A 26,782-nucleotide genomic window follows, 5' to 3' on the forward strand; every position below is an offset into this window, starting at 1 on the left:
CAAAAGACTATGGATGAGATGTGCCACTCAGTTCAGGTCAAAACAAAAAGACAAAGAGCCTCTCAGCTGCAGCTGGCCATAATAAAGCTCAACATGTGTGAACCATGAGCAGCCCAAAGGGATAGCTCTGCCTACTGATTCTCAGTTTTCATACAGGCCTCTGATAAGAAACCATATGGTAAAACTCCCTTCTAGCTGCTTCATCCATCTTACTTGGTAGCTTTCAAGTGTTTGGCTGACTTTATAGAAACAAATTAAGAATATTATCCATCACCAACTGACAAGCAGGGTGCAAAAAAGTATGATATTAAAGTACATACGCATTAAAGCAATACACACTGCCCTTCTACGCTTTAATGTGAGCTAGTGGGGAAAGAGGGTGAAATCAATAATTTGAATTGCAGCATAAATAATGAGCTTTACAAATGAGAAATCATGAAAATGAGCCCAAGGAAGACCATTGGAGAGACTAAAGAATAATTTAATGTTTAGTGAAGTGGCGTGGACCAAGACACATTTCATGCACATCCAGAGCTTCATGTAATTTACAGAAAGCTTGTCTGCTACTGAAATACAACATTTATAACAATATAATTTTCATTGGTAATGTGTATATTAACCATCAATCTGTGTCTCATTGCAGAGCCATTACGAAAATGTTCCATATATCCACCAGAGGACGGTGGTGGGTCATTTTTGTGCATACGCCATTTTAAATTTTTTGTGCCATTTTTTTTTACATGAAAGAATGCAATGTGTTGGTCAGTTCTTTCTACAAATTATTTTGTGGTGTATCTTACCTCTCCAGCAACAAAGAAAAGAAGAGGTGTCTCCTCTTCCTTGGCTTTGTACTTGGCCATAAGTTTCTCTGCTATTGGTTGGATCAGCTCCTTGGCAGGCTCCAACTCTCCCTCTTCTTCTGCATCTGAATAAAAACAAGGCAGTGTCATTGGAAAAACAGGTAGTTGAATGCAGAAAGAGGCCACCTGCAAGATACGCGTACCGAATAGTTTGTCAGAAATAAGCATATGGGGAGGTCAGTTTGGTTGTTCATTGATTTTCATACATAATGCAAAGATATTTTATTAGGCTTGCAACATTTAATATTCACTTCGATAATGCTTCTATACATATTCATACAATGCAATCAGAGACACAAAATATCTGTGTGTATTGTCTACTCACCTACAAACAGTACAAGACAGGGTCCTTCATGAAGCTGCACTGCATTGGACTCACTGAGCTCCAAAACTGGGCGAGGGTGCCACGGGAAGAGGCGGCACTCAGGGTCATTTAACACTTCCACACGGCCTTGTCGTGTGATCATGTGACCATCTGTGTCCAATAGGATTAGAGTAGGGATACCTGGAGACAGAACAAAAGATACAAATGTTGTGGGATGGGGCCAACACAGGAGGGAAGTTAAATGGGCAAATCTGTGGATAGCAGTTGAGGTAATTTCCTGTCATTACAACAATGTGACGCAGACTGCTCACTCTCCCGCTGAGACGTGGGCCGGAGTGGATGCTTTTTGCTATTTCAGACTTATGTGTCATTCTGCAGTTCTGGGCTTCATCCCATTGTCAATAAAATTGGAATTTGTTTCACACTTAATGGCCTCGTGAACTCTGATCACAATCTTCTAGCCTTATTAAAAGGCTTATCACAAACAGACACCATCTGGGAGCACAGCAAAGCACATGAGTCACTAGGTTCCTGTCTGGTCATGTGTGCTGCAGGAGAAGCAGGGGGATAGCATGGACAGGGCAGAGTCGATCTATTCTCTGTGCATTCCTTACATTCAGTGCAGGACCGGCCCAGAGCCAAGTACTGCCAGCTTCATCCAAACACTAGCTAAATGGAAAAGGGCAGAGGAGTAGAACTTCTCTGTCACACCCCACTCTCTAATTGATTAGTAGCCTACATTCCTCTGTGGGCTAAAGTTCCTATACATTCTCAAAGCACATATTATTTAAAATGGACTTCTGAGAGCTTTTCACCATAATACCATGTTGCCTAATATGTCTTCTTTAACACTGAAATGAGTTACCTTGTATTCCATAAAGTCTATTGAGCCGTGATCGCCTGGCTTCATCAGAGTATGGCACGGCTAGCCAAGGCATCTCACTGAAGTATTGCTTAAAAGACTCCTCTGACCTGAAAGAATCAAGAAATAAAACTTGATGTGTAATCTGTAGTTATGCAAATTATACAAATTACACTGTACATTAGTAAAGCCACTCACCTATCAGCGCTAACAAATACAATCTCAAATTTCTTTCCCGATTCTTTGATGATTCTGTATGATTCAACCAGGACCCGGGTCAAACTGCGACATGGTGGACACTAGCAAAAAAACAAAAAAAAAAGCATTATTAATATATTATGGTATTTTCTGATCTCTGTTATAATGTTTCCTCATCAAAAACATACCCGAAGTTGTGTTCTGTTTCTTTGAGACATGTTTAACACACAAATCCTAGGCTAGTTCTCCTCTCAAACTGTTTTTAAACTCCATTAGAGTTTAATTTCAGCCCTGGAATAGCCAGTTTGTACTGGCTTCATAACATCACAAGATGGAACTAAGTATTTTGAGCTTTAAAGATAGAGACGACTAATAACGCAAAATTACTCAAACCTGTGTGAATGAAACAAAACACAACTCCAGATATGTTTTTGAACTGGTAAAAATTATAACATGTCTTATAGATCACAAAAGTCAAATTATATAACCTAATCTTATATTGTTTAAAGGGTTTCTGAAAAGCATTATGAATGTAACAAATTCCACAATAAATCAGGACTGAGTTTCCGTGTTTAAATAGCAGGTATTAAGATGACATGACAAGCAGTGGCAGTGACAGTAGTACTTAAAGCTTACATGGGTTTTCATGCCCAATTTGATCTGTGTATCTTTCCCACATTTCCGTGCAATTACAAAGCAATAAATAACAGCTATAACAATGGCGATAGGTGCAGCTCATGTTAGGTAAACAATTCTGGCACCATTTACTTCTGGTCACTTGACACCATTTATTTGTAATGCATTATTTGTAGGCATGTGTTTTGTTGTTAGGTGTTGATGAGCTGTGTATTCAGTTGATTCAGTTATGCTTACATACTTGTCATACCAAAGTGTGGGAAAGTGAAAGCAAAATAATTCATCAGTTTATTTGCATTCATGTAACTGCTGAAGAATAGAACTGATTTATAGTGACCTCTAGCACTACATAGTTATTTTTGTACCTTTTTGACACATAGGAAGGGTAACCTGTATTTCTAAAACACTTGGATCTAAATTTAGGTCATGTCTCTTTTGTTTGAGCAATTGAACTTCTCCATGACACACACTGCTGTTTACATGCATACCAACACCAGATGCTACAACTCAACATCTGCAGCAATGACTTCAACTATAGTTTATACTCAATTTATGCTAGTAGTATTGAGTGATGGTTTACAAAATGGTTTTAGCAAATCAATTTATGCAGGTTTGGGACTAGAAAAGGTAGACATGATATGGATTTACAAATTGCTGTGTTTACCTCATTAAAATGAGTTTGAATGTGTTTAAATGTTCATGTAAAATATATATTTTGAAATGCATTTTGTCTATATTTGTATTATTATTTTTTATGATAAGAGAACCTTATTTATCCCACAATAGGGAAATTCCAGCATTACTGTTAATTTTTCTCTCATTTTTACAAGTATTTAATGTACAGTTGTTTTTGCTTTTGTGTACCAGAGCTCCTTCATTTCTGTGAGTATTTTTACATTGATGAAGTGTTTTGTGTAAATTACACACAGTTACAGTGTCCTTCACCTACCCAATGAGCTGAGAAGTACACGCCCACATAGTGCCCCTCCAGAGAACTACTGTCTGTGGTCTGCCTGTTGTTCCTGAGCAGAGGCCCGGCCACCACCTCTGCAAATGGCTTCGGTCCCCAGGGGAACTCTAAGCCTGCAGCAGAGTCACAGATACAGGGATGATGAGTAAACAGGAATGCACAGAGAGCTCGCTATTCCTAGCCCTGTCACGATAACAAATTTTTAAAAAACTACTACCGATATAATGACCCTTAAGTATGCAGGGAGTTTTATCATACGGTTAAATGAACAATATAAAAACATGAGCTTCAGACACTTACTTCTTTTAAATTCTTTATAAAACAAAACTTTTGCATATTTCAGAGGCATTTGCAGACTGATAGCCAACACACAAAAAGTGCAAATATCGACCAACCAATATATCGGTCCATCTCTTGTGTAGTCTTAAGTAAAAACCATTAGTGCTGTTTTAAAATAGCCCCTTTTAGTGAACATGGTCATCCAGAGCGTCATTATAGACCAATGACACATTGGCTGTGAGGGAGAGCTGAGGTTTTGTTGTTGTAGATTGTAAAAACGCACTCTTATCTTTTACGCTGTGGGCTAGTCCGGACACCACTCTACACAGGCTTTTCATCGAAACTGAAAAGCAAACGGCTCTGAGTGTTTCAGCTGCCCTGCTTTCGTCTTGCTATATTCAAACATTCAATGAGGTTTTTTTTCTCTTTTTATAAACTGCAACTGTGGTTGGTCATGGGTCCAGTAAGAATGATTTCCAAGTCTAATGGAAGTAGATGTGCAGTGAAGCTAAAGAGCTTACTGAAGGCTTACATGATCACCATGAAAGTAAAAATAATTATAACATATCTAAGAAAAAAAAAAAAGAAATATTTATTATACATCCACAAGCTACAAGTTCAGATAGATCAGATGGATAGTTACTCCTGAACTGCTGCAACTGTGTGCTCTGCCACTTTGGCTGATTATTATTATCATTTTTTTGGTTATGCAGAACCAGAGGACTCTTGCAGACACTGGGCACTACCCAATATGATAATTAAACCCAGGACTAACTTGCTGTGGGGCCAGAGTGCTTACTACTCAGCCAACAAGTGGAATATGGTCAGGACAAAAATACATTACAATACAATTATACAATAACTGCCTACGTGTCTAGTCAGAAAATACAATTAATGCCTGAGATGTTACAGGTCTGTGAAATCTATCCCAGAGCTCCTGGAATTCACATTCTGTTCCATTGCTACTTTATTCTAAAAAGACAGACAGAAAAGCAGGATTTTTATGTTTTATGCCTTTGCCACAAACTAGGATATCTTCAGGAATAGAAAGGCATGCAAGTCTTCTCAATGTCCCACTTCAAAGTTTAGAAATGATTCAGTTTATGCACAAGAGAGAACCACAGATGCACTGAGAGGTATGTGAGGCTACAATTATCACTGCAACAGTACAAACAAGGATAAGGACTTTCCTTTTGATGGGTTAATAATTATAATATTTGTATGGCTTGATATTTAATACGTGTTGTAACTTGACTGATCATTAAGTGGACACATATTACCTTTAGGGTCATCTCTGACCACTAGGAGCCCATTTCGACAAACCACCTTCCCAGTCATGGCATCCACAAACACCAAGGATGGTATACTCGTAACTTTGTACTTATTCCAGAGCTTCATCTGAGGAGAGAAAAAGAAATAAAAAATGTCGAAATAATAGCCATAAAAGATGACCCAACCTTTTCGCCTGTGGTTTAATTACATCCCAGTGGTACCATTTTCACCTGAAATATTGTAGTATTTAAACTGAATGTTTGCGTTGGGGGTTTGGCCAATGAAGACAAACACATGAGATATAAGGACACATTTTAAATCTGCACTGAGACCTGCTACTCCAGCAGTGTTTGTAATGGCCAATGAGAGTTGCACAGTAAAAAAATAATATTGAAAATAATATTGGCAAGAATATGTGTTATACATACACATGTGTCATATATTTTGTATTATCTTGAAATTAAGTGTTGGTTTAAAAGTAGAAGAAACAATTTACATTCAGAAATAATTGTAGAAAACAACTGTACTTTTATTTATTATTTATTTATTTTTTGCATAAAGTAATTCCATTTAAACCCACAAGAGGCATTTGGGGTAACAAAAAAACTTTAATGAGAAGTGACCAAAAAGAACATTGAGAAAGTTGAGTTTCAGAGTGAAGGTCATTAAAGGACAGCAAATTTATAAAATTATCAAATTTATTACTTCTGGACTGAGCCAAGAACCTTAGTATTACTGTAACTTTAATCTCCCAGTCTGAACACCAAATGAAGTGTGGAGAACTTTCCTCTGGTTTAGTGAAGTCTGCCAGGAGTTTAGTTACAAATGAGCTTTGGGTTGATGAAAACCTTTTGTTGCTGGTTTTGTGTTAAATCCGACTCCATGACAAAGCTTAGCCCAAAGACTTGAGTGACATCAGATCACACATACAGAGGGGCTGCACAGTATTAGGCAAAACACACATAATACAGTGAATTATGAACCTCTAATATGAACAACTGCACGTAAAAATAAATAGTTGAAACTTAAACCAAGTAAATTATTAACTGTCCACTGAGTAAATTTATTTTGATAATATAAACCTCTTATCAGATTGAATCCAGTCCAAGAGGTTTACCAGACTATGTATCATGCATTAAATACTGCAAGCCAAGATACATTTAAATACTGAAACTGATGCAAAATTATACAAAAATGACATATCTCAGAATGAAAAAAGGCAATCAGTTTCTTAGAGCAATTTTCAAGAAAGGATCAAATGGAAAAAACAAAGCCTTGCCTGATTTAAAATACTCTTTGCCATATGCATTAACCTCACTGCAACATCACAAATATAGTGGTTAACTCTATAAACCATAGGGCTCTAGCCTACAATACCAATGCCCCCTTTGTATGCATACAGTGACCTTTGTGAGTCTATGTTTACTCTTCAGGGCCATGCACAGGACCTAATGACAGCTGAGGTCAGACTCTCTTTGGACAAGACGACATGGAGCCTGTAGAAGATGTGGGTCTGGACAGTCCTCAAAAGCAATCCGCCACAGTCAACGGCTTTTCCACACATGGCTCTGGAAACTCAATCACTGCTCACAAATTGATGAGGTTTAAAGCATTAACTGTGACTGTCTCCTAAATCAGGGAGCAAAAGCACCGTAATATTTGACCCAAACGGGGGATATGACACTAGGAGTTGATGGCGCATGTCTGAAAATGTCAAAAACAGGCAACAGTGGCCAGATGGAAACTGAAGTTGGTTTAACTCCTTTAAATAAATGAAACTTTCCAATCATTTTATGATTCCGCCACAAGTAGCCTGCCCTTTCTTCTGCACACCTACACATTTGCTTTATGTACTAGTGAAAAAAAACAAACAAAAAAAACATAACTTCTAATATTACTAATAATAGCTTTTGGATATAGAGCTAGACACGCAACTCAGCCTTCTTCTTTCTCTCACCTACTTACAAAAAGAACCAAAAAAAGTCTATACAAAAATGGGAAAAAAATACATGTGGTCAGGAAGTACCCCTTTTAAAATAGCAAAATTATCAAGCATATTCAATGTCTTATTATTAATGTATAGTATACTAACGAGAGTCATGCAACAATGGGTTTTGCAGAGAGATCAGAGAAAAGCTAGATAATAAATCTTTCTGGGGTTTTAGTTATGCCTTTAGGATGAAAGTGCTGCTGTGATTCCCAGGCGGATGGATAACCTTGTAACTACAGTGCATACATGTCCTGAAGCCAGTCACAATAAAATACAATTCACCTTGAAAGACTGGAATGGCCCGGATTATGATCTCACTTTGTACTGATACAGGAAGGGTTAAGTTTCACTGCATCAGTTAAACTGCAGGTCAAGAAATTATCCTCTGCTAAGCATGAGGAATTTACAGAATTTCTCCAAAGCTACTGTTCACTCTCTGTCTCTGCAATGAAGGAAGGCAACCCAATGCTGCAGAGTGAGACAACAAATATAGAAATTAAACTAATCAAACTCATTCATATTAATTTTGCCCATTCAAGATACAATATTTTGGTAAAATTATTCATCTTGTATGCATGGTGCCCATGGATACAAGATGATTGATGGTTTAATCTTATGACCACTTTCTTGCTCGGTGATATGATGCCAAATATAAACTTATATATGCAATTACACGTACATACACCATTCAGACATCTTTCTAGATTGAGCAATTTAAACAACAGGTGTTTCATCCTACAAACAGGTGTAAAGGTAAAGGTGTATAATTTCAACAAGACAATCACACAACCAATGTTAAAAAATAAAAATAAAAAATCCAGATTATGGTCTTAAACCTCATGGCCTATGATTATGTTACACACCTCTTTAAAATATCAATAAGCCTCATAGAAGGCTCTTTAAGTGGCAGGGCTCAAGAGAGAACTGGAAATCCATACTAACAATCCATTTACCCCCGAAACATAAGCATTAGCCTGACTGCTCTTCATGCTAATAGGATAACACTCAGTCTACCAGCCATATCAAACTGCTATTGTGGTCTGGAAGGCATCAGGTTGTGAGCCGAGCTGGTCTGTTTTCATAGTATTCAACTCTTGACAATTGTGGTTATTGTTATAACCACAACATTATTCCTATATAAGTTATTTAATGAATACCAAACATATTTGAGTAAATACTAGGGTTGGGATGAGGCACAATTTCTATGAGACATGTCATGGAATTCAGTCCCTGAGATGGAGACAAAATTTGATTTTTAAAATTATTTTAAATAAATTGTGCCTTTCAGTTCACAATTTTTACTTCACAATTTTTACTTCATTTAATTTTACAGTTTTGCTGTCATTGTAGCACTGCTTTTTAGTATTACAGCATCTCAAGGGTTGTTACTCAGCAAAGTTAACCCCTTTTTTCCAAGGCAACTGAAAATATGAGGGATTATGTGTGTATGCGGCAATTTTGTCTCACGAGATCTTGTGGCATGAGACCTTGCCCCATTCCTACTACCACTGGTTTCTACATTGAAATATCAAAACAACTACAAAATATTATATTAATGTATTCAACACACAAGTTGATGCACAGTGCCAGTTGAAAACTTTGATAAATGGAAATGACCGATGCTGAATCAAAATACAATTCTCTGCACACTAGGAGAGAGATAATTAGCTGGACCACTCCAATAAGAAAGACCAAAAGAAAAGATTGTGTTCAATAGGAGTACATGATTTAACTGTGCCACACGGTCAGAGCGAGAACAAAAGATGGTGAATATGGAAGCCACATTTCAGTGGTAAATGTCATGCATGACGAGACCACTTTCATGCTTCACCGCACTGTTGCACTTTATGGCAACATTTCAGAGTTAAAAGGGGATTATCTTTGGAAGAGAAACCACGGTCCCTGCACTCCTAACCTCTGGATCCACACACACATCTGCTTCAACTTTAGCTGTGTCTTTTTCAGATCTCGACAGCTATGACCTGCTCTCAAACCCCTGTCAGCAGCAGGAGGGTCCATGCTCGGAGTGTCATGTTGAGAGAGCTGGAGAGGGGGGCTTTTCTTCACTCAGCATGGCCAATTCAGTCATCATTGTGAGAGTAGTGTCCCCTCATAGATCTGCATTCACCGGGGCAGGGGAGAGGGAAACGGCCCGAGGCGTCTGCCAAACTCTGCTCCTTCTTTCTACAGCACTGTCACCACAAAATAGGACAGAAGAGGCCTTTACCACCACAGTGCCTCACAATGTCACAGATAGCAGAGTCATCTAGACTGTTTCAATATTTCCTGGGCATACCTCTTCTAGTTTAATATCTTCAAATCATAATAGGCTGCAATCATAGCTTCAAAAAGTCAAGCATTTCAAGATTTGTTCATATAAGTGGAGTGTTTTCAATTCTGCAGACAAAGTAGATTTGTGCAATTTAATTTAACCACTCAGGAATTCTGGCTTTTATTGCGGTCATGAGGTAAAAATATTTTCCATAGAAATCAAATGGAATTTTCTGGAAGGGTATTGAACCATCACACACAGTCACACACTATGGCCCAAGATCCAATTTCAACTCACAATCGTCTATCTCCTGCCTATGCGAAAACATGGTGATCAGTATCTCCTCATAGATCACTGTGTGTGAGGCCACTGATAGGAGGCTGTCTCAGTTATAGACTAACCAGCCCTCTGAAACCCCCTGAAGACATGTTCAACAAAAGCATTTGTCTTTTGGTGGGACTCCTTTATTGAGTGTGCCTGCAGGCTGTGTGAGCTCTGATCATAATGACGTACTGCAGGGAAGGCCTGGACTGTAGCTCTTGGATATTGGCAAAACTAAAAAGAAAATCACTATTACTAGTACATCAGATATGGGGTATAAATTAGAATCATCAGTGTTGCTTTTAATGTAAAAAATATTACAAATGTATTCAGTACAAAAAATACAATTTGTTTATGTAATGTGTGAACTGTCTCTTTTAAATAATCATATGCGATTTATTTCAACTGATGCTTGCAATGTACTGTTACTAGTAGTTTAAAAGGTACATCATTTCCCCATTGTGGCACAGATAAAGATTCTCTTATCCCTTATATAAATAATATTTTAGACAAAGATATACAGTGTTCTCACTGAGTACAATCCAATTTTTATGCATTTTTTTGCAAAGTTCTTTCCAATACAGTACAGCCCTCCATATGTATTTATCATATCGGGGCTAGATTTTGAGTTCAGATTCAAAACAGACAGATGCATCTCATCGTAATCAGCTTGAACTTGTACATCTCTCTCTTCACTCTACACTACACAATCCTCTCTTTGGCTCAGTCCCTGAAGCCAGCAGCAGCAAGCAGCCAGCATTGACTTGCATTCCTGTGTGCTCGATGGGCTCTCACACACGGTCTGTATCCACTTCAAAAAGCCTGTTGCTGCTCTTCTCTGCTACAAAGACCACCCTCTCCCATCTCCTCCTCTCCTCTGCTCCTCTAACCACGAGTGTGTGTTACTTAGCGTGTGGGTGTGTGCCTCCTGACCCCACTATCGCGTTACTCTTCTGACACAGCGTGGCTAGGGACCCCCGGTGGTGACATCTTGGCTCAGCGACAGCTGCAGTTGCCTTGCTCTTGTGCGATTGACTCGAGACCTCTCTCTTACTGGGAGTCTCATTTGGCATATCGTTTTGCCTTACATAAACAAGAATGACACTTTCATCTGTCTATAGACCATCAATCATGCACCAAGGGATATTAAATGCAAACTCTTCAATACTGTGGGAGGCAAATCCAGACACAATCAAAAGTAGATTTTAGCTAGATAGAATATTGCATCCTCTGAGTCTAAGAAAAATGCCAAAAATAAAAAGTTGTTTGTTTTTTTTTTTTTTGGTTTGGTTGTTTGTTTGTTTTTTGTTTTTTTTAATTAACAGCTGTGTTAAATTTTGCAGTGCATTCACTTACTATGAACCTCCTCAACCAAGAACAGGTAAAATTATCTGCAAATCTATTTTTTAAACTTTAAAGAATTTGATTATGGAAAGAGTCTAAGAACTCTCTGCATTTCACTCTGTTTTCCTGTGCAAATCACTGCACTGACTGTAAAATTGGGGAAGTCAAAGGAAAAGATTTAAAAGATCAGAAGTTAGTTACAGTTCGTAAAAAAGTAATGGACACTACTGACATTACACACCAATAAATTCATTGAGCAAGTCTACGATCTCAAAAATATCACAGCTATCCCGTGCATTTGGAAAATCTTGTAACACACTCCTTCCAGCCAAGCCTTTTTTTTTTTTTTGGAGCGCTTCTCACTTGGAGGAGACACAGCCCAAATTGCTTTTTCGATGAAGGCCTCTTGTTACCATGGCAACCACACCCCCCTGCTGCTACCCCCTCCCTTCTTCTCCGCCTCCTCCCAATGCCAAAGTCAGGACATGTCACCAAATGCCAGGCATATTGTGTTCCTGTTGTTTAAAAATTCAGTAATAAATTAGAGTAGTTTTGTGAATAACAACAACAGGTGCCAGTGAAGTTACACACATCTTATGGGGTATAAGGTGGTAAAATGTGTAGAAAAGCTGCAGCAGAGCAGACAGGCACAAGCAGGAGGGGTCATGTACAACTCCCCCAAAGTACAAAAGGCAGTGTCTGAATACAGGCTCTAAATCCTAACTTAGACTCTCTATGGTGATGGTGAGAAGTTTTTTTTCACACAGGGGGATTGTAAAAGGAGTAAAAAGCCAGGCCTCAATAGCCATCCACAGCATTGTCCCTCTATGAGCATATAAGCTGCCCTGGAGGCCTACATTTGGTGAGGTCAAAGGCCATGACTACAGGCGGTGCATGTCTCATTCCTGGCAGTGTTAGACCTGACTACCAGCAGACAATAACTTTTTTTTATTTTGGGAAATTCTGGTGATTCTAATATGGACATATGGACACATTTTTTATACTGGAGATTCTATTTTTTTGTATTAAAATTATTAGGTAAATTATTGAATAGCTGTTGCTGCCCCTCTCAAATTCAGACTATAGCAGAATGTCTGGTTGGATTTCACAACAACAGCCCCATTGGCAATAATTACAGACAAACCGATATATCGAGCTGATATTTGCACTTTTTAATGAAAGAGCTATAGGCCTTTAATCTCTAGCACAGGCTGATACTTAGTTTTGGCTGACCTGCTACCAAAGGAATACACATAATGCTTAATTTGAACACTTCAGTGTGGCAGTACAAAACATGAGTAAACTGCTCTCTTGATTCAAAAATTGGCTGTGGGTGAATTTGTAGTAAATTTTAATTACATAATTTGGGGAAAAATAATCAAAATTCGCATATATATCTGCCCAAAAATATCTGCAGAGCTTATCACCATCTGTTGCTCTGGAGTCTACATAATCAGTAATTACATATTAGTCGATCTCTAGTTATCCTTCATAACTCACAATTTAAGTTACCAATCGGCTTGGCACGGTTAGCTCAGAGATATCACTTGTTTCGACAGCTAGGTCTATCCAGTTGTACTATATGAGAGAATATATGACATGTTGAGAGTGGTGATCACTAAATGATTTATTGCAGTTAGTCAATGTCAGGCGCTTGTTTGGCACATGTTAAGAGTGTGTTTCCCCACATTTTGGCACAGCACTTCATCTCCATATCATGTTGAGACCTGTGGTGTCTATCCTTGATAAGAGCAGATAGGAAGCCAGTCATGCTGTGCACCAACTGGGCCTGGTCTGTCCGTTAACTTAGTCCAACCTTTAAGTCCAGTGAAAAAATCCACACTTGGAAAGACTACAGCATTTTTGTCATAGTTTTGCAATGAAGTAACAGTATAACAGAGCGGAATGCATTCTGGCAAGTGTAAATGTCTCCAAAGCACTTTGTTCATTAAGTGTAGTGCTATGCCAGCTTTTGCTCATGCAATTACATGTTAATAATGAAACCACATATTTGAAAAAAGCATGGCTTTTACAGTTACTGCTCAATTAGCCGTAGTGACAAACCAAACCCCAAACAGAGGGAATAAAGTCCACCCAATGCCATAAGCCACTGTTTCCTGGAGTGCCAGCCACGGGGCTTAAACCCAGCTTCCTCAGAGTAACCTTTGTTTGACCTCACATTTAAGTGCTCCTCCTCCCTACTGGGACCCTACATGAGGTCTGCCGCTCAGTCTCAGGACCCAAAACACATTAATATTTATAGGCATTTGTATAGGACATTATCAGTGTAACCTGTGAGCAAAACGTGGCATTATACACATCTTAAAGAGGGAAAAACAGGCACAACATTTAACAACAGAATGAAAAAATACCTTGCATTAAATGTTACTAACATAGGATATTTTAAATATATTAATTGTAAAAAGATAAATTTGACGGAGTGATGATGCCTTGAACTAAAGCAATTCTATAGTAATACATCTGTGTTTCTTTAGTGAAAAAACACCCGATAGCCAATATGTTGCTCATTAAACATTTATTTTATCAGCAATGTGTACAGCTATACGTACAGGTTGAGGACATTTAAGTAGTACTGCTGGGTACTGCTGCTATATTCCGGAGCTCATTGTAAACTCCACAGGCGGTGGAGAACCTCATAAATCACAATGGCACCCTTGGTCTGCTCAGCCTCATAAAACTAGTTGGCTAGTGACGGAGGTACTGTACATTCTACAGCAGCTATAAATAGCAAGGGATATTTGACGACCACTGAACCTCCCAGGTGCTTTTCAAATACGTCCTTGAAATCCTCACTAAAGTATAGAGTTACTACTATAGCACTGCTGTGGGCAACGACACCATGAAAGCTGTCAGACCAACAATGGCTGCCGTGCCTCCAGGTATGGGGCGTTGTGCCTATTACCTGGATTGTCTTTGCGCCTCTCTGGTGAAACTTGTTTGCATGGTGCTGATTTATAGGCTGCACAAATCAGTTGTTGCAGTAACTAAAAGTGACTGGGTGAATTAATCCCAATGTTTTTCCCCTCTATAATCAATCTTGTTTTTTTTATTCCATTTTATTTTGTAAAAACAAATAAAATGGCTTTCAAAATGAATTCCCTGAACATAAACAATACTGAATTTTAATCATTGCAATTTAACACAAAAATATATTCAAAAATAATTCCTCTACACTCTGTACAACATGCTTTTACTGACAGAGGATTGGCAGTAGACATTAAAAGGACTCACGATTCAAGATTTTATATTGTCATTGAAATGTATTTTTGTTGTTTTTCTATGACAAACACTGCATAGTTTTGATGTAAAGTGCAATACCAAGAAAACTACATCTAGACACAGCTCATTTACAACAACCTGCCTGATATCTGATTGCATTTGCCGATATGCCTTTACTGATTAATAGCCTGTTACCTCCTCTGGTCTTAAACTCATTAAAGTCACATCTGTTGGGAAGTGTCTGCAGACCGTAGCATTTTACAGCCGAATTGTACATGTGGACTACCCCCTTTCCTTCTCTTTTACTCCCTCTATGTCTCTCTCTCCCTGCACATGCTAGAGTCTTACACAAGGCTTATCCCGGCCCTTGACAGTTTTCACAGCACCAGCAGCAGACTCCCATAAGCCCCCTCTACAGCAGAAAAGCGAGCCATGACAAGATGTTCTCAAATCAGCACACACAGGCTCTCCAGACATATGCTTATGGACTTAATTTCATACAGACTGTCTAATGAACAACAAAACACTATAAATCAAACACACAACATAGTTCAAACACATGGCTTATACTTTGCAGTGTACACATTTAAGATTCCCACGAGGTTCTGGGTTGGCCTGAACTGAAAGCCAATATAGAACTGATCAATAAGGAAACTGAAAAACTGGAGGTGGCAATTATATATTTCAACATCATCATTTTTAAATAATAGGATGCATGTTTCTCTATATAAAAAGAATCATTAGGTGTATTTGGAGGGCACCCACAGTTCATTGTTTAAGGTCATGTCACTCCAGTGCAGGTCAGACTGACTCCCCACACAAAGTTCAAAGTTCAAGCCTTTAAATGCTAAACTGAAACAGCATAGCGTTCATGATCACTTTAAATTACCACTGACCCGGTAATTTCTCCAATAATGATACTAATGACAATAATAACAACAACAATAATCATTATCATAATAATAACTATAATAATAATAATACACATTATAATTCCTCCCCTTTAAAAACTCCTTTAAAATATCAAAAGCAGTCTATAAATCCCAACAGTGCTGAGGTCTTTTCTCTGAGGTAAGGCTATTTCTTTCTTCACAAAAGTGTTTGTGATTCGGTTTCAAGAGGTGGACAGCTCAGATCTGAGGCCTCCTGCTGATTCTGACAGAGGTCACTGTGCTCACCCTACATCAGCTTCCTACACGCTCCTCTCAGATCACATTTCAGCCGCTCTTCTCAACTCCCTACTCCAACACATTTCTATTAACATTTTTTGGAGAGAAAGATTGAGTCATATGTTTGAATAGATTTATGCAGCTTGCAGGCTTATGTGAAATTTTAATGATTAGATCTAGATCAAATAGTTTTAATAGTTTGGCATTGATGAATCTTTATCTGTTTTGTAGCAAAAACATAAAATAAAATGTATTTGGCTACTATTAAAATGGCAAAAGTAAATTTGCTTTTGACCATTTTTAGAAATTATTTAAACAAAAGCCTTTATATTGCAGGGCGCAGTGCAGAGACCACTGATTGAATGTTGAGGATGTGTATCACATTTGGACTTTCTCCAACAGCTCTACAAAGACAATAGTAACCAGCACAGGAGTCAAAGGATCGCTCTTGTCTCCAGTATTTTTACACAAAATGTTCTAACAATACATTCATATGTAAGAAGTTTACAGCTAAGGGTGTAATATTACTAATGAGAAAACTGTCCAGAGAAATGTGATGAATGTTTTCCACAAACTTGCAAACATTGTGATTTTGGCAAGGAGAGAGACCAAAAGTCATTCTTTTCATTGTAGTCAGGTCTTGTAATAGCTCACTAATAAAAGCCATCAGCCATGGACGGCCCCCATAATGAATAACTAAAATACATATGGCTATCATAAAAATAAACAAAGAGAAAATGAATGCCAATGATGTGACGGTCTATTTCGGACTTCCATTTGGCAGAGGGCTGATTGAGCATCGTGAGACAAAGACGCCTCACACGGCAGAGGTGCAGTGCTCCTGGCAGTTAGTGCACTGGAGGTTTTACTGGTTTAAAAATAACTGGAGTGAGCGAGCGCAGGGCAGACACAAAAGGAGCTGCTGTTCTGAGTGAGACCACTCTGCCTGGACCATTACAGTCATGTCTCACTGCGGCTGTTAGCGCCTGGCCCAAGTCTGTCCCAGAGCCTGCTGCGTCAGGGCTCCCCAGCAGAGCTGTAGCTACACTAACACTCTGAGTTCTGTGTACAAAACCACCACAGTCACCTTCAGTAAATGATGGGTATTTTTTAACTACATTTATTTATTACGTCTATTTAACTATATGCTTTCTGAACTAATCCATATTTACATTAGGAGTCAATTTTTAACTGTCTGAATAAACCTGTCTAAGACTGCACCTTTACTCAGAATAAGAAGATACTCTGCTCATTGTCTGTTTAATTTCAGTTTTAGTAGAGGATTCTTTTGTATTTGTAGCAAGGCAAAGGTAGCAATTAGGTTTTCTAGACATGCATGTCTGTTAATCCCTTCACATTCTTCACTCTGTTTGAGCTGTCTCAGCAAAGTGCAGCTTTTGTTTAGCCTGCTATATACAGGTATTATTGAAACAAATTTTATCTGCATTGTATGAAAATATGCCTTCATCTATATGGAGACTGTGTGAACCAAAGGCACATGAACAACAGCAGCACTATATGGTGGTATGGATCCAGGGCCTATAGACGATGACAGATGAGATTGTGATGAGCATCAGTCACCAGTGCCACCGGAGTCTTCATTTCCTGGGGTGAGCTGAGCCTAGAGCAGAGATATGCATCACATCAGCCTGGTCTTATCTCCGCTGCTTCTTGTCACCTTCCCCCTCTCCCTCCCCCCTCTCTCTCCTCACCCATCCTCCTCCGCCCCCCTCCGCGCCCCCCCCGCCTCCTCTCAGTGCACCAGGGACCAGCAAAATGAGCCAAAGATGAGGTGAAGAGGTGATGACTGCACAACTAGTCACATAGAATTTTAATGATTTTCTCCAGCTCTCACAAAATGGAGGGCGAGGTCCACTATATGAAGCCTGTTTTTAGACTGAGGAAAATTGGACAGTGATCCACATTTAGGTTTCCAATGTGATCCGTCAGTGACACACAATTTTCTTTTCAAAGAATTCCCCAAAATGTAATTAATCAACCTCAACTTTGGCTGGTTTCTCTGGCTCATGTGCCTTTATGGCAGTAACAGGGTCAATAATAGCCCTGGAGAGTAGAAATAAAAAGCCTGTGTGTCAGATCAATCACACAGGGAAAAATCCACAGATCCATATCATTTGCATTTATACAAGTAGCGTATGCAGAAGATTTCATTATTGTATGGGCTTTGAGATTTGCCACTTTGGAACACATTTCTGTACAGTTTCAAGTCTCTAAAATAAAACTGTTATGGGCAGGAAAATAGTTAAAACACATGCAAACTTGTACTTAAGGTGCACTATCTAACTTTTTGTTTGGGGGCTGTTAACTGCTTGCTTCTATGCATATATCATTGCTCTGTCTGGAATGTTACATAATATGACAATAAACAGCTCTACCTTACATTTATTCAATTACAGGTGGTTTTATAGCTCAAAAATACAAAAAAAAAAAACACAAAAAAAAACCAACATTCTGACTGTGAGCGGGGCTGCCTCACAGATCTGACCTGTAATTTGGTCTGGTTTGTTCGCCATGAAGATAGAAAGGTTTAATACCATACTGTGAAACATTCCAGACAAAGCAATAACGTCTCCATGGAGAAAATCATTAGACGGATCCTCCACGGGAAAAGTTACACAATGCACCTTTAAGCTATAGTTGTTTGTCCATGCTCCCCTCAAAAGAATGCATTACCCTTTACCTTTTAGTAACTTGTAAACTGCCAGTGCTCTTTGTACACACATGCAGCACAGCATAGAGCTAATCTAATTAAATGCTGTTCCACACTAACAGGATTGACGAACATTACACATCTGTTGCTACATCACATTGCAGGTTGATTGGCAATTGGTGAAATGCAGAGGAGCAGTGAGAAGGCAGAGCCCCTGCAGGACACAAGCGAATCTGACGTGTACACATGGACACGGCCAACGGACAATGTGTGAGGCATGGCCCAGTTTTACAAAGCAGCCTTCACACTTCAGACTTTTGCAAAACTACTAGAACTGTAGTCCTTTAGTCGAGTAATCAGTGTCTTAGTTGAGGATTGATATGGGACAGCAGAAAATAAGTTAGTGAGAAGAGGGAAAAGTGTGAGAAGAGAGAAGTTAGTTGAAGATTTCCTATACTCAGACTTCTGCATGGCTACACTCTACACACAGAAAACTATACCATTTCTGCAATAGAGAAAATCAACATCTCTAAGGAAACAGTGGGTCCTCTGCCAGAAAAGTTGCACAGTGCACCTTTTAATATATTTAGGCAATTACCCCATTAATATTGTATTCATCATAAGATATACAACTAGGCACTGTAGTACTGTACAGCATATTCTTATTTGCTGAGGAGCAAATGTCAATTGTTTGCAGGGTCATGTTTTACATTAGCTCTTCAAATGCTATTCCCCAACTAGAATTAAAAATTTCAGATGCCTGTGGAAAGATTTTGAGTGAAGATATTGTCATGACGACACTGTACCAAAGCAGAATGTGAGAATTTGGGGTGGATTTTCTGTCATTCTAATTGCAGGTTTAGCGCTATCTCACATCTGGGCTAACCATAATACACTCTATATTTGCCTGTAGTCATTTTGTTGTCACTGGATTTCAGGGCTTTGAATCAAAACCTGTGTAAGCTCAAGTTCTTCTTCCCTCTGCCGCTAAAACCCAACCAGGAAACTGTGGTCTGTCTAACTCCCAGTCCAGTGTATGTGGTGGCTTCATACAGAGACTGTTTGTGCGAGGCTGCATTCCCTTACATAAACCAGAATGTGATTTTGAATATGGTTTTGTGTACAACAATGAGGCAGTGATAGTAAAAACAAGCTAAAACCTCACAAAATCAACACTTATAAACGCTAACATGTCCCTCTTCCAGGCATCTCCCCATACAGTCCCAGTGTGACATGAACACTAGTTGAACTATTGTTGCCTGCAAAAACCAGATTTTATGTTATTTGTACTCAATCACAACTGTTTAGACGGGACAACTGCTCTAGATCTCATTAACTGCAGCTTCACACGACATACTAGAGCAATGCTTGTTTTCTTCAATAATATTTAACATTTGTGAGATGTAGGCGAATGTAGCAAGAGGAACATATTAATGTAAGTCTGTTGCCCTGTGCTCCGTGCTTTAATGGGCCCAAAAATATTCCTGCAATTTCATTTACTGTTTACACCATGTTCCACAGTTAAAACAGTGTGAAACCAATTCAGCTCTGTGAGCGTTAAGACAGCTTATATACACTTACTGCCAGTAGTCGTCAGCTATAACCCAATGAATGACAGCATTTACACAAAACAGCAATTAAATGTAGATAGATGCATGTCTGGGAAGAACCATTTAGAAATGAAAAGTCCATTGTTTACATTGGCCCAAGCATAGAGAAAACTGTATTGTCCAGGCTGTCAGATTTTTACAATTGTTGTGTCATTATTATTTTCTACTCACTGTCTTATGATGAAGTATTGGAGCAATTGTATTCATTAAAATGCCATCATCTGCAGCACATTTTATAAGTAATTATCACAAGGATAACAAACAAAAAATTTAAATATTGTAACTGCATCATCTTGGTTTTCTTGTTTATGTTTTCACATAGACTTACCCAATAAAATCATCATTGGACAGTCCATATTTCCCATGTGTTCTGTGTGTGTCGTAATAGTTTGATTTTTTGTCCAATTGGACCTTTCCCAAACCACCGTTTTGGTAAACTAACAGGGCCAGGGGAGCATCGTTACATTGTGCACATTTGTGTTGTTCATTATTCCTTTTGTTTGTGAAAAATAATTTGGTAAGCTGTTCTGCTACATGGGGCTTCTCCCTCGAGTAATACAATGTGTGCCTGTGTCCATTATGCCCACCTCCTCTGTCTGGGTGGTCCGGCCAAGTGTGTCGCAAATGAACTGTCCCGCATTGGTTCAGCCCACACTGGACTCTTGTATGGGACGCTTTTCTTTCAAACTCCATGCATTTTCTCTCCAGCAAAATGACAAACCTGACAATGCCACCATTTTTCTGTTTTAATGAGCTCACAAACATCCTGAAGTGAATTGCCGTACTGTTTTGGGGGGATCTAGTCAGCACTTTTCGAACATCACTCCCAAAGCCTAAACTGTAGCCCACATGGAGTTACTGTAGAGAGTGGAGACAAAAGCAGACATGATGCAATGCAGTTTCAATAATTGATTTTCTTGCACAGTCCGTTCCGCAGAAATCCAATAACCACTAATTGCTCCTCGACAACATAAGCGCTGGGCATGTAATGACTCCACGTCTTTCACACTCTACTCTTAAATCTCTCAAACTGCAGCTCACAGTGAGCCACAGCCCTGTAATTAATTCTCAGTACAGCAGCCCTCCCCTCCATTAGAGCTCAATGATTAAGTCAAGTAATTGGCTAGGATAGGCCCGCACACACCTGGGCCTTAGCAACAGCAATCTACAGCAATCTGCAGTAATCTGCAGCTGCAAGATGTTTTCTTTGTCACTGAAAATACAATTGTAGTTTATTTGCAAGAACTGACAGAATAGTTAGAGGATTGTACTTGGTCCTAATAATAAACATGAACATAAAATATTAGAGCTGCCTCCAAATAACATTTGATGTGATGAATGTGTGATTTTACTACAGTTCAACCATAGCATTCTAAAGAGCTCTTCTCTCCACACATGGCATATTTTGGAAGCTGCAGTCCAGATAATAATGACTCAATTCCCAAATTATCCTGAGCCTGTTTCTTCTGTTAGAAGATCACATTATTGCAGCATTTCTACCTGTGTTACAATTACTGTCACCATGAACTGAAAGAATCAATGATGCCTAAAAATATATATTTCTATTATATCCTAGTTTAACATTTCTGGTTAAATATTGCTGATATTTCCTATCACGCATAAAATGGAGTAGCGGCATGGCCCATTGGGAAGACATAATATAGAAACTACTTTGTTCTTTATTTGATCTAATCCAAACAGCTGCTTAATTCCTGTAGTGTTGTGATGCATTAAGCCAAGATCAGCAGCCTAAGAGACTTCAGAAAGGAGAAAATCTGTTCAAAGATGTCTTTCATTAGACTAATATCACAGACTAAATCTGTCAGACTGATAGAAAAGAATACGCATGGCACACTTTTGTTAACAAGCAAAACACACGTGACAGACTTAAAACACCAGGAGATTGCCATATTTTCTACAGCACTGTACTAAAATTTCCTTGTGAGCCAATGACAACTGTACAAAAGAGGATGGGAACTCACAAAAGCTCTTCTCCAGCTGGTACTTTATCAGCAGTAATAGACCATAGTGAAATAAATCTGTGGAACAGGGCTCTAGCATTGATGCTTAACTAGCCCTGGCGAGAAGTAGCTTTGCATACATTTAACAGCATTGTTACAGCTTACAAGGCAATGCAGCATTCTCTCAAATACGATTAAATGAACTTCTGGTCTTAAAAAGTGCCCCACCAACACACATAACAACCATAATCAAGCATGAATAATTTTACCATTTGTTTCCAAGGTTTTATGGAAAGTCTGCCTCTGAGACCCTCATTTGTTTCTTGTTCAGCTTGAGGAAACAGGAAATGAGCTACAAATCAAAGTCTGTGGTGGAGAAGGGTTTTGGACAAGGCCAAGCAGCCACAGCAGCCACTAGAGCAGGGTCGGACTTCTTAAGCAGCACACGGCCTTGATCTACAATTAGCACACGTCACTCGCTATTACACCAAAGACAAGCCACTTGACTTTATCAAGGGTAAGTGACTGAATAATTACATTTTAATCGCATGAAAGACAAACTGAGAGGAAAAATTCAATTATAAAAACATGTAGAATTGAAAGGGGGAAAAAGCACCTGGAATACATTGTGCTAGTATAGTTTTGCAATTGAAAATATTTTGTACGGACACATTCCAACTATACCTGTCACAATAATTATTATATCCACTTATCGTTCAGTATATGAAAGTTGGAACAATATATTTTGGGGTAAAATTTTATCGTGCGTATAATTTCTTTGCAAAAGTGGAGAGATTTTGGTATTTTAGTTGGGCATTTTACTATTGAGCAGTAGAAGATAGAAATTTGTCTAATTATTGCTTCATTCTGCTGTTTATTTGTGGCACCTCATGCCTTTAAATGATACCTATCTATAAAATGATGTGATATGATATCTATAAAAACTTAAATACCTTAATTATTCTATCAGTGGCATCAGTAGTTTCAGTATTATCAATTATTACAGTATATCTTTGTAGCAATTTCTCATGCTTAAATTTTTTTTTTTTATTGTGGCAGGCTTAATATCATCTTTATCTCAGTTTCCTCATAAACTCCTAGTTTGAACTGGTCATTTGTAATCATTCAACACAATTTTTCCAAGTGGGCGTAGCTGTCTCTTCAGTCCAAATAGAAAGTCAAACCATATAGACCCAGAGAAATGGACTTCCATGGACTGCTCTCATTAAATAATAATATGCACAAAATGGCATCTGCTGCACAGCTCATGCATAGAATCAATAATGCACCATCTTTTGTTTTGAGGTCTAATGGACAAATCCACAGTCAAAGCATTTAACTTCCCTTTAAGAGCCTGCCATTGTTTCCAAAAATTTCAGGGAACTACAGTTCTCCGCTGTGATTGGCTGGTGTTGGCACTGCAGCGGGAGCATGGCCCAACAGACAGGGGCCACAGCAGAAGGTGGATGCACAAGGGGACTAGGGGGTGTTAGCACAGAGGATTATGAGGGGCCAGAAAGCAGGGACCTATTGTTATATGGCCTGAGAAAGTGTGCAGGAAGACTGGCACACAGGAGGCAGGAGGTGTCCTATGTTGGCCTCATTGAGGAGAGAAATAAAACAGGAAATTCACAGATAGACCCTGTTAACATAGTTTTACTACTGCTGTTTCCAGTGATGTTATACAAGGAAGCCTTATATGCTTATATAAACTGAAACTCTGGTTTGCAATTTCAATACCAAAAAATATATATTGAAATGTCTCTCTACACAATATGTATACAGTATATTTCAATTTTCATATCTTTATCTGTTGCAATTTCACTTGTCATTCATATATTGTTCTGAAATGCCTTCAGGTTATATTTTTGTGAATTTAAAACAGCCTATGAAAACTTTTTTTTTTTTTTTTTTTTTTTTTTTAACAATATTACAAAAACATTTCCTCAATTCCTCCAAGTAGACTCCATTAATGCACACTCACATCATTATTCCAACACCACTTGTTTACTGCAGACAGAAGTATTGTAAGGACATATTACAACATTTTAGGGAACACATTTTTTATCATAATTTGGCCAGTACATTTGCCTTCTGGAGCGTCGCCATTTTATATCGGCTACATTTGGCAGGCTGGAATGACAGAGTGCTGCTCATCTGGGAAAATGGCCAGACAGGAGGATGTTTCTGATATGGAAAAACCCACCATGCCTGAAAATGCAATTATCAAACAGACCCCTTGTCCGAGCCTCAGCACAGTCTGTTATTAAAACATGGACATGGTAATAATCTGATACACAAGAACAGTTTTGTGTTTTATTTAGTCATTTGCTCTATTGTAATTAGGGGTTCTCCCATCCATTTCAATCCAGTCACTCAAGTTTGCTAGGTTAAATTACTCACATATTTATTTAATTGTAACTAAAGAGTTCTGAACTTAAACTAAAGAAAGGTTTGGTAGGGTTGAATGAGATGCATGTCTAATCGAATGCTTTTATCTTGTTCAGCACATAATAGACTTAATGAAAACATTGCATGAGTAGGAAATAAATAGATTGCATAAAAACAACGAAACTTGACCCAGATCCTTTGTGTTGGTCTGAAGAGGTGGAGAAGCACACTGCAGCAAAAGTGAAGGAGGTTATAAAACAACATATATAAATGCAATTGTTTAAGTAAAGTAATGAGATCTATATGAAAAGTAAAGTAAAGTAATGAGAACTTGCAAGCTCTTACTATGAATAAAACCTGCTAACCCTGTAGTTAAAACGAAGGTTGTATTCTGTCAAGTGAACAGTTTTGCACCATAAATGCATAAAATAAATTGAAATATGACTACAATGCCATCATAAGAGCACCATGTCCAGGCTCTGCTTAATGTATCTGACAGTGGGAATGTTTCTATGCCATAGAACATTTTCATTCATGTTTTGTGTTGTTATTGCAAGAAGGAAAAACTCATTATTAGTGTCTAATAATAAAACATATGAAAGCATTTACCCTTGAACTATGCAATCTATTCAAAAGAGTCTATGACAACATTTATCTGTGCAGCTGGGAGGTCTGCGCTTGCTCAGTGCTTGTGGCGTTAACAGCATTCATCCAATCCCTGTGTGACAGTGAGAGCTTGATGTAGAAAAGCTTCCTGGAGCTACAGAACATCCTTTGAAAGTCTTTCAAATCAAACAGCTGCAGATCGGTGTTGTTGCACTGGTCTTGCATATTACAGTATAATTATTTCAGTCCTCTGGCATTCTTCTGCAGCTGCTCATACTTCAGCGCAACACAAAATGAAACCAGGAAACAGCATGGTTCAGCTTTGGGCTTGTTTCTCGATCACAGAATTTACATCATGTCAAAAGCAAACACCAAACAGCAGTCAGACACCTGCACTATCAAAACACAAAAGGTTTCTTACTGGCTTTAGTACAACACATACTCTGTCAACTATTTAGTGTTAACTATAGCAGTATTAGCAGCAAGTATTGTCTTATCAGTGAATGATTGTAATATTATTGTGGACTGTCTTGCTGGTGATGTGCAGAAAATACTGATGTCAAATCCATCAAAAATATGCCAAAACTTGCCAGTAAATGTCAAGGTTGAGGATCAAGTGTCAAACCACATGGGAATGAACTATAAATGAAAAGTGCAGAAACTTTTTAACCTTAGTTGAAAGACACTTCCAAGAGTTATTTTTCAAATATATATCTCCAACCTTTCCTATCTATTAAAGACTTAACTTTTGCATGTAACTTTTCTGGTGGAGAGTCCACCATGACCAGCTTCATGTTTTTGTTTTCCCTGGAATATTCTGCAGTATGACATTTATAAATAATATCTATATATATTACTTAAGTAAATCATTTCAGGGTCAGGTGAATACATTTAATCTCAATTGTCATTGTATCCGTCATCTGTTACCATACCTACAGCTAAAAGCACAGAGAATTTTAAGTATTGTAAACATAACTGCAGCTATTCAGAGATCAAAGCCATTGTTAATGAGTAATGCGCAAACATTTCCTCTATTTTATTTCAAATCGACATGAAAAGCTGACTCCTTGACCATGTGGCAGGATGAGACAATAGAGAGAGAGAGACTAATTAAAACACAATCTTGCTACAATCGGTATAGCTTTCAGGGATTAATAACTCAAGCTTCTCAAAGGGAACTAATGCTAAAAGACAGAAAGACGAGACCACCTACAAAACTCAGGAAATTCTGGTTGAAGGTTTATCTGCTAAACTGCACCGCCCACCTGCTCAATCCAGACAGGAAGTCAACAGTTTCCATAGGCACTTGTTTTTCCTGGAGAGGAAGAAGACAAAGGCATTTTTCCACTTAAAAGATTACAGGTTTAACATTGGAGTTCAAAGAGAAAGTTTGAAATGGCCACGCGTATTATTGTAAGATTAACACACGCTTTATGTGGGAAATAAGCAGCAGAAAAGTGGCTAGAGAAATAAGCAATATCCTCCCACATGCTAGCAAACTGTTATATTTGCTGTGGAAATGTTTAAAGCTTCAGGGCTAAACCAGATCCTTGAGTTGACTTTTTGAGAATGGACTTTGTAAACACAACTGTGCAGACTTCTTCCACACCTTTTCCACAAGGTATTCTGTTAAATCACAAACTACTCAATATGATTTGCACAAAACACATCACAAGCATGCTCTAGCCGAGATAAATATTTAATATGTGACTATTATATTTAACACCAGTAATTAGACACCATAATGGCAGAATAGAGAACAACAAGACGTAGCCAGTATTCTTGCCACAACAAAGTTAAAGGGA

General features: G+C 38.4%; 1 protein-coding gene across 1 annotated transcript in view; it reads right to left on the reverse strand.

The window, feature by feature from the left end:
* The window catches only part of nxn (nucleoredoxin), a 35,927-nt gene that overhangs the window by 1,963 nt on the left and 7,182 nt on the right, over positions 1-26,782 (reverse strand). Inside the window, exons 2-7 of the mRNA XM_020928653.2 lie at positions 5,411-5,528; positions 3,831-3,964; positions 2,246-2,346; positions 2,051-2,157; positions 1,186-1,365; positions 801-925 (exon numbers count right to left, since the gene is read on the reverse strand). Coding sequence (XP_020784312.1) covers positions 801-925; positions 1,186-1,365; positions 2,051-2,157; positions 2,246-2,346; positions 3,831-3,964; positions 5,411-5,528 — 765 coding nt within the window. The remainder of the gene's footprint in view (positions 1-800; positions 926-1,185; positions 1,366-2,050; positions 2,158-2,245; positions 2,347-3,830; positions 3,965-5,410; positions 5,529-26,782) is intronic.

Source organism: Boleophthalmus pectinirostris, unplaced genomic scaffold, assembly GCF_026225935.1.
Source record: "Boleophthalmus pectinirostris isolate CB_2022bp ecotype Guang Dong unplaced genomic scaffold, ASM2622593v1 HiC_scaffold_9, whole genome shotgun sequence".
Lineage (NCBI taxonomy): Eukaryota > Metazoa > Chordata > Actinopteri > Gobiiformes > Gobiidae > Boleophthalmus > Boleophthalmus pectinirostris.